This window comes from Nansenia antarctica, assembly GCF_963989245.1.
Source record: "Nansenia antarctica genome assembly, chromosome: 3".
Lineage (NCBI taxonomy): Eukaryota > Metazoa > Chordata > Actinopteri > Argentiniformes > Microstomatidae > Nansenia > Nansenia antarctica.
Window position 1 is genome coordinate 14,589,094 of NC_137688.1, and position 9,835 is coordinate 14,598,928.

Below are 9,835 nucleotides of genomic sequence, written 5' to 3' on the forward strand. Positions count from 1 at the left end.
ACATGGAAACTCTGGGAGCATGACAGTACTGGCCACTGTTTACCGTGTTCATAGATAGGTATTATGATTAACCCCCCCCCTTAAAAACAACAACATAAATGTGTATTTCTATATGGCTAGACGTGGTTAAAGCAGGTTTGCATATAAAGCAGGTTTGCATTAAATAAACCCAGCTATAATCCTGCCCTTAAATCTTAATTCTTCCAAAACGTATTTTAACGGGGATCTCTATATCATATACTGTATACATATGGAGTCACTCTGGTATTGTAAACAAACGCACCTGACCCATAATACATCCAACCTAAATATGACTATATCTGCTTGTATGATATAATGGAATAATATGTACTGTATGTACTGCAGGGGATTAACTGTTTTAGCAGCTGATTGTGTAAGGCTTATAGGTTGGACAGCTCTCTAAGCTGGTACAGTACATCAGGGGAGGCTGATGGACGTAGACATCGGAGGACGGGGCTCACTGGAATGCATGGAATGAGGAACAGTGTGTGTGTGGGGGGGGGGAGACTGTGTGTGTATGTGTGTGTGTGTGTGTGTGGGGGGGGGGGTATAGTCCAAGGTTGTATTCTCAGGATAAGAGATCTGAACACAATAGTTATTACTTATAGAAATGGCTTTTGCGTCTTTGCTGGAAATGTAGTATTACAAAATGTATCCAACAAAAAAAAAACATTATTTACATTTTTTGCTAGTTTTAATTTGATGGAGAACATATTTTCATTTTCTACAGCATACCGAATAGCTTATGTAAGAAATCTATATTCCATATATCAGTATATTCACTCCCTATAATGCTTCTAACAAAGGGACCAGATCCCCTCCTGCTGTGCTGAGCTCTGGTTGGGATCTGGAGAATCAGAAGACAGCGTGAAGGTATTCAAGAATGAAAGGTCCCTCAGTTTTCACCCTGCGTGGTGATTTAATGACACCAGGGCCATTTAATTACGTAGAAATACTTATCATGCAGGTTTTAATTATGTTGCCTTATCTCTGATGGTTCGCTTGGGAGCTAACGCCATCTAGCGGCTGAACCTGAAAGGACAGGATTACCGGAGGCATCGTGGGTTCTGGTGAAGTGGGCGTTACAAAAGAATAACAACGACAATCATATTTAGTTGTGAATAATAATTGCAGGTTAGGGAAACAGACAATTGTAAGAATAGGAATACTTAAATTGATAAATGTCTTTTATTTATGTTTCTAAATATTCCATTACAAAACTGCAAGAGCGTAAAAGTATAGATGTTGTGTGTGTGTGATGGGTAGACCAAATAATAACCTAGTCATTGTTGTAATGTAATTCATTGTTCATCTTTTGTTTAGGTTATGCAAATGCTTCCCCAGCATAGACAGACATACACCCGAGACACACACACAAGCACGCACACACGCACACACACAGGCGCCCCCATCCGCCCCCGGCCGCACATACACGTGTACTTGGTTCCCAGAGCTGGAGGTGGTGGTGGTGGGGGGGGGGGTGTCTCCCATGCAGGTCATGTTTGTGGAGCGGTCCAGAGCTAACCACTACCATCTGTCTTCACCACGCTGCTGCCACCACACTGCTGCTGCGCTCACAATGGCCTACACATGGTACTCACGCACACACACACGCGCGCACACACACACACACACACACACACACATACACACACACACACACACACACACACACACACACACACACACACACACACACGTTCAATAACAGCAGCAGCTGGGGGGAGGGGGATCCAGTTAATCAAGAAATTCATCTCAAGGGGTTTGTTGTTAACAGGACGCAGGCACGCGCACACACACACACACACACACACACACACACACACACGCACACACACACACACACACACACACACACACACACACACACACACACACACACACACACACACACACACACGCACACACACCAGTGCAGAGTGGAAGAAGACTATTAATACTGGGGTACTGTCCATGGTGCTGATCTTAACCTGTACACACTGGGCTGACCTTGGGGACAAGGACACAACATACAATATCCAGTTCTCAATAACAATATAATACATACCCTTCTCAACAACTAGCCTACTGTAGGCTAACTGTAAGACAACTGTTCCAGTACAACACATGACATGTATTATAATTGATACTACACTGAACACACCAACGTATGTAGCCTCATGACGAGGCAGCTCCTTCAGCTCCGACCACAACAGCCATGCAGGCTCTCTGAGTCCGATCAGGCGAAATGAAATGCTTTCTACGATAAACAACGGCGCTATTCCCCGGGGCAATCACTCCCGCTCACAGCGCAACAGCATCGCCAGAGCTAATGAACGCGCTGGCTGGCTGGCTGGCTGGCTGGCGTGGCGACGTGTTGAATGCGCCTCAGGTCCCCGGCTCACACATATCTAGATGAATTGCCTTGCCACCCGGAATAAATATACATAGATATATAAGTATACATCAGCGGGACTCGGCGGGATGGCTTTGTTCTCTCCTATTAATCCCAGGCGTTGTGATTTATGAAAGTGTTCCCGTAGCGGGCGCCACCTCGGGCCTCGACCATTACAGCTAACGGTGACAAACAGTTGAGTTTAAGACTAAAGCCTAATAATAGCCCTATGGTCTATTTATTTGCATTCACATAATTACCTAAGACGGAAAGCGGAGGATATATGACGGAGGAATTTGAAGAGCAATATTAGGGGTTATTGTTGTTTTAGAGAGCGGAGGACTATAAAAATCTACCTCTTATAATTCGGATGTTCAATTGATGTTTACGCATTTGCCTTGGTGATTTGCCAGGGTGACAAAGCAGGGTGCTGGGGGTCATTCATTTTCCTGCAAGGCTTTAAAGGGAGAGTTCAAACAAATAACAACATATACATATATTTAGTTTCTTATCCTAAAAGTAGCACATGGACAAGGACATACTTCAATCCAGACTGTGATTCTGTTTATCTGGGTACTGTAACTAACAGCTAATTGTAAGACTTTTTAACCAAAACCCAATGGAAGTTAAATTGGCATGTTTGAAATATCATGCTCAAATCACCTCTGAGCCTCTTCAGAGAATTAGCATTTCAAACATGCAAACCTTGGTGTATTTGGGTATAGTTGTTATTAAAGAGTGCCACCTGGTGGTGAAAACATGATCACACACACATGGTGCATTTTTTATTTTATTTTGACAGAAAAGGTAAAATACTCTTACATAATACATACAAAATGGTACAAATACAAACACTGTTTGAAAACATACACACACACACACACACACACACACACACACACACACACACAGTAAGGCCTCTCCACTGAAATCTATTGTACGTTTGATTTAAGACAGCGGCTTCATCTTTGGGTTCCAGTAATCTCATAGTTAGAATGGAGGACCTACATGAAAGGGTTAAACACACGATACATAAAGTTGATATTTTTCCCACAGTTGTTTGGGTCTACAGCTAGAGGGCGCTGTGAGACTGCTTTTGTGAGGAAACACATGATCTCTTCACACCCCCCACCCCAGTCTCTCTCACTATCCCCTCCCTCCCTCCCTCCTTCGCTATCCCCTCTCTTCTCCCTCTGTATCAGTCTCTAACTATCTCCACACATGTTCTTCCCGCCGTCTTCTCCCCCTCTGTGACCATCTCTACTGTGTGGGCGTGGCCACGGTCTTGCCCCCGGTGGTGACCAGCTGCATCAGACTCCCCGACGCCGGGCGCTCCGCCCCTGTGGCCCAGGTGAAGAACTTTCTAGAAGACAGGAGACAGGACGAGAGATGGGATGAGACGGGGGAAACAGGAGGACGAGACAGGGGATGAGACGGGATGAGACAGGAGGACGAGATGGGGGATGAGACGGGGGAGACAAGAGGATGAGACGAGATGAGACGGGACGAGACATGAGGACGAGATGGGGGATGAGACGGGGGAGACAAGAGGATGAGACGAGATGAGACGGGGGAACTCCACTCCACTTTTATTTTTACAACGCATTTCACATTGTGTGAGTTTCATGAAACCAAATCAAACTATATTTGCGATATGTGGGAGTTACATGTTCTTCCTCCACTGCAGACCCACACCTCCCTTTGGAACACTCTCCCAGAACTCTTCAAAGGATCCAGCATGCTCTCCTCCTTCCAACGATCCCTCAAAACTACTGACTGTGCTATTGTCTTACCTTTTATCGATCTATCTATCTATTCTCGTTCTCTCCACTGAATGTCGTGCCTTTTAGTACTGACAAAGGTGCTATACAAAATAAATGCATTATTATTATTATTATTATTATTAATTATTATTGTTATTATTACATGACGCACTGTATTTGGGAGTATGAGAATAGCCAATAGAAACAAGTTAATTGTCCCCTCCCATTGGTTATTTGTCTATTCCCAGACCCTCCTCTGTCTCCACTGTTAATCCACAGGATTAATATCGTCCAAACCCTCTGGGATTATGGAGCTGGATTAAAACCCATCTAATCTCCGCAGGGCTGCAGTGGGGGGGAGGAGACTCACAGCTTTGAGAGAGATCAACGCTGACACTACAACATTACAGCAGCTTGTTTTAGCCTCACAACAACATAATACATTGTCTCCTTTTGGTACGTGCTGCTACATACGTACATTGTAGTGGTAAGAATTAAACCAGTCAGGACTCAGGAGTGTGTGTAACTATACACGATTATAGATCAATAGTCGTTCGTTTTGATTAATTTGTTTTATAAATCAATTAATCAGATTTAGGATCTGAACCAGACATACTGCATCTAATTTGACAGCGACAACAGCAAAATCACGTCAACAACAATCAATGCCACATGATTTACTCTTATTGACTTCACTGTGTATTCAATAATACCTCTATTGCCATCTTCTGGTGGAATACTGATATAAATCCCCATACAAAGAGGGGAAATGTCTATGAAATGTTCTAATTTTCTAAACTATTCAAATGAATGTATCTGATGAACTGCATAGCCTATGTTTTAATGTAAAAAGGGCAACATACTGCATATGCAAATATATTCATAAATCCAGTCCAAACTCACTCTGCTATGTACTCAAGTGGTGTCCAGGAACCGAAATCAGCGTCAGGCATGAATTTCCTGTTCATCGGCGTATCCAAGGTAACCCTGCCAAATGAAATCAGATAACAGCCAATCAGTGAACAGTGTTCTGGCCGTGGTGTTTGTGTGTGTGTGTGTGCATGTGTGTGCGTGTGTGTGTGTGTGTGTGTGCGTGTGTGCGTATGTGTGAGATTGTGTGTGTGCGCACATACATGTGTGTTTGTGTGTCTGTGTGTGCGTGTGTGTTCACGGGCGTGCGTGTGTCTGTGTGTGTGTGTTCTGTCAGTGATAACAACAGCCTGAGGCATGATAGCTCTAGATGCGTTTAACAACCAAGTCTCAGTAGCTAAGCTCCTTGTTTGACGATGAACAACACACACACTACACAAGCAGAGCTAAAGAAGCGGAGAGATTACATCTTCCCTATTATCTTGTTTACCCCAGAACACATCCCCATTCTGGTGAAAGACCTACACTACAGCATGCACTCCATGTTCTATTTCTACACCCCCATTGGGAGAAGCACAAGACAGTACTGTCTTTGTAAGTACAGCAATATTGTATTATCCATGTTGCACGACTAATACGTTTACATACTGTAGTAATTAGATTGCAGAGACATCCCCAAAGCCAGCATCCCTCCTCCCAGTGCAGATGTGGATGGTACAATATTGCAGAAGTGCAAGTCATGGAGCTAACGCTAACCAGATGTGACAGCTGCCTGGCTGTGGAGGAAAGGTGGCCCTGGTTTAGCCTCATGTTAGAGGCATGCCACAGAAACACAGCCCTGAAGAACCTCCCTCCACACAAACAACAGGCTTCTGGCTTCTCATCATGACATTGCAAAATACAGGCTGAAGGAATTTCACTCCCACAAGCAAACCAATGAGATTCTGGATGAGAATACCTGCTCTCGAGGGGCGTACAGTAGCAAAACCATCCATGTGAAAAAGCGAACATTTTACAGGCATATACAAAATGATATCTGTTTGACTTATATTGCAGAAATACAGACATTTCTACATTTCTCCGCATTGCAGTCTTACGTATGAGCCAAAGCCTTTCAATGATGACATTAGCGCAAGTAGAATAAAGTGTTATTTACAGTAGTAAAATACAAAGTACATGGTTTGATGTGGAAGCAACATGTTACCTTGGTAGCTCTCATAAATTATACATGGTCACTAATTCAACATTGTACATGCATGTAATATACCTCAAGACCTATTGCCCTTGTTCTGTACATATCATACTGTACATATATCATACTGTGCATATCATATTGATATTCACCTCATGTATATTCACTTTATATTCACTTATTTATACTCACTGTATCTATATGGGTATCTGTTAGTCTAGATAGACTATACTCGATCATATTAATATTCATCTCATGTATATTGACTTTATATTAATTTATTTATACAGATTGTAATACCTTATACTTTAATATCACACACTGTCTACAATTATCATGTATTTTGCACTATGCCACTATTTGGATCTGATTAGATGTCAAACTACATTTCGTTGTCTCAGTACTTATACTCTGTGTAAATAAGAAAGTTGAATCTAATCTAATCTAATCTAATCCAGAGCTTTCTATTGATGCGTCACATTTATTTTGGTCCAAAATGTCAATCTATAGCTAGCAATGTGCAATACAACCTGCCATTACCTACAGTACCTACTGTATATCCATCGGGGAGGCTGGTGGAGGTAGAAATCGGAGGACCGGCTCATAGTCATGAATGGAATGAGGAATCTTATCAACCACACGTGTGTTTGGTACCGCACCTCATTCCGTTCCATGCATGACAATGAGCCCGTCCTCAATGTCTACCTCCACCGGCCTCTCCCCTGACATCCATAGATGTGAGTGTAGTGGAGGAGGGAGAGGTGACTCACGGCAGCAGAGCCACAGCCACGACCCCAGAGGGCAGACCACTGTCCTCCCCAGCCAGGCTCTGACACAGCTGGTGGACCGCTGCCTTGGCCATGCCATAGCCCACCATACCTAGGGGGAGGGAGGGGGGGGGGGGGGGGAGATGGAGGGAGAAAAAGAGGGAAAGAGAGAAAATTGAGAGAGAGGTTGAGGAGAGAAGAGGGAGATAAAGAGAGAGACAGAGGGAGAAAAAGAGGGAGAGATGGGGAGATAGAGAGACAGGGAGAGAGAGTGAGAGAGAGGGAGAGGGAGGGGAGAGATGGGCAGAGAAAGCGAGAGAGATGAAGAGAGATCTTATACAACAGCAGAACCATAAATACATATTGTAGTAAACACATTACTAAAACATCCAACGTTAGCATTCATCACAAGAAGCATAAAACATACCAAGGGACAACAGCTTATTTATTTACATAATGTCAGAAGCAACAACATTGTTTATACAAATTCACAATTTATCGCATCCTTGTTCCAATCTACTACATACTGCCTTTGATTTAGAGGCTCTGTCTGTGACTACTGCTTTATGAGACCACAGTAACGCTTCTCTACTGTTCTCCTGCACTAGAGTTAAAATGTGTAGGGAATATGGTGGACGCTCTCCTTGCCATGCTTGCACCAATCCAATGCTTTTTTATTTTATTTTATTTTTTTAAGTAGTTTTTTCTGAGTGGGGCAGTCCCACTCATATTTTTAATTTTTATTGACAGTTCAGTGAAGATTTAGACAGGAAGGATGGGTCAGAGAGAGAGGAGGAATGACATGCAGGATATGGCGCCGGCCGGAATCGAACCGGGAACCCTGCGTTTACATGGTCAGAGCTTAACCCGCTACGCCACCTAAGCGCCCCTGCTTTTTTTTTCTAAACATGTTTTTAGGGCATTTCTGCTTTATTGGGATAGAGACAGTAGAGATTGGCAGAGTGAGAGGGAGGATGCTAATGGCCGTTCCATGCATTACAATGAGCCCCGCCCTCTGATTTCTCTCTTCACCAGCCTCCCCTGGTTTGTGGCTACGGCATCTGGAACCAATAACCAACCTTTTTTTCTCCATGTGAACATGTTTAAAGAATGCAACTCTCTGTCTCCTCTCTCTCCCCACCCCCAAACAAAATGGCAGACATGCCAGGGGCACCTTTGAAGAATGAACCAATGAGAAAAAGGGGCGGAGAAGGAGGAAGCTCGTTCCCTATTGGATGCTATTGTTTTCCCCCCTAGATACTACACTACGGAACTATTAAGTGTCTTAATGAGCAACATGGTCCAGACTAGAGCCGTGTGTGTGTGGAGGCAGGGAGTTGTAGTTTCTTACATAGATGTGAAGTGGCCCAAATGGCTAACGGCTAACCTTAGCATGGTCGTACCATTGGATCCCATTAAGCTCTAAAGAGGATTTACCAGATCATGCGCAACATCACCACACAGCGACTTCAAATCAAGGTCATTTGAGGGTGTTCAACCTGACTTGCAAATCCAGGGTTAGAGGTGAAGGTCAAAGGGCAATCACATGGTTGACTAACGGCGGTCACGCTGAGAGCCTTTCAGGTCCGCAAATGTTAGAATTTCTACAGAGACATCAAACATTAAAGATCTCCAACACAGGACCCCTTCACCCACGACTAGTCATCCACTCCCTTCACCCACGACTAGTCATCCACTCCCTTCACTGTGTGGTTTTCCTACACTGATCATCTGTATTTTGGGAATGCCTATGAATCAAACATGCTACATATGGCTGTATGCTGTGTGATGTACTTTGATCATGGTCTGTGTAAATATATTTTACCTCCAGTTTTATGGAGACATAAATTCTGTCTCCATAACTAGACAGTTTAAAACCTTGATCTGTCCTTGGTCTCAGTAGGACCCCCCACGTAAATAAAGGTATTATTCTAATAATAATAATAATAATAATAATAATAATAATAATAATATAATAATAATATAAAATAAAAATAATAACAATGTCTCAGCTGCTCCTGTAAATCTGTGTAATGAGGGGGTATTCCATCAACATCGCTAAAGGAAAATCCAGGCTTGTTTTGATGCATTTCGAGATTTATAAAGAAATCTGTCCTTATCGCGAGACTTATCAAAGATATGCCAGGATTTTCCTTTAGCAACGTTGATGGAATACCCCCCAGGATAATGAGAACTCAGGCTTAACGTGACAAACACACTGAGGTTGTGAATCATGCAGGATGGACTTTGGAAGAAGACAAGACAAACAGAATCACTCCTGTAAACAGAAACTAGACACAAGCCTCCTTTCTAGTACACCAACATCTCATTCATATTTGATTGAAACCACACTATCATAACAATGACTTGTGAGTTTCATAACAAAAACCAAGTCCATTGTAATTCCTACAATTTCCGGGTCTGTGTCTATGTCTAGTATTGTAGTAGACAAATGCGCACACACACACGCACACGCACACACACGCACACACACACACACACACACACACACACACACACACATACACACACACACACACACACACACACACACACACATTATCATTCTAACCATGTCCACATGTAGACCAGACCTATTTCAGCTGAGTCATCCTCCCTCCTCCCAGGCTGACAGCCAATAACAGAGCTCCGATCTGCTAGCGTTGCGCTGCGCCTGCTAATGTGGGGGTTCGGGCGCCCCTAGCAACCCTGGCGTCAGGACTTGTATTGTCCTCTGGCCATCACATGACCAGTTCACAGAGGGGGCATCACATGGTCCAGTCACACCACCCCCTACACAAAGGCCTGGGTGCTGACTGGGTACCAGGGGTTATCCTACTCTAGCCTA

At 43.6% G+C, this 9,835-nt stretch overlaps 1 protein-coding gene across 1 annotated transcript in view; it reads right to left on the bottom strand.

Moving 5' to 3' along the window:
• Window positions 1-3,167: 3,167 nt before the first annotated feature.
• The window catches only part of qdpra (quinoid dihydropteridine reductase a), a 9,135-nt gene continuing 2,467 nt past the window's right edge, over window positions 3,168-9,835 (bottom strand). The window contains exons 5-7 of the mRNA XM_080526624.1: window positions 6,991-7,099; window positions 5,062-5,145; window positions 3,168-3,758 (exon numbers count right to left, since the gene is read on the bottom strand). Of these exons, the coding sequence (XP_080382750.1) occupies window positions 3,656-3,758; window positions 5,062-5,145; window positions 6,991-7,099 (296 nt within the window). The 3' untranslated portion in view covers window positions 3,168-3,655. The remainder of the gene's footprint in view (window positions 3,759-5,061; window positions 5,146-6,990; window positions 7,100-9,835) is intronic.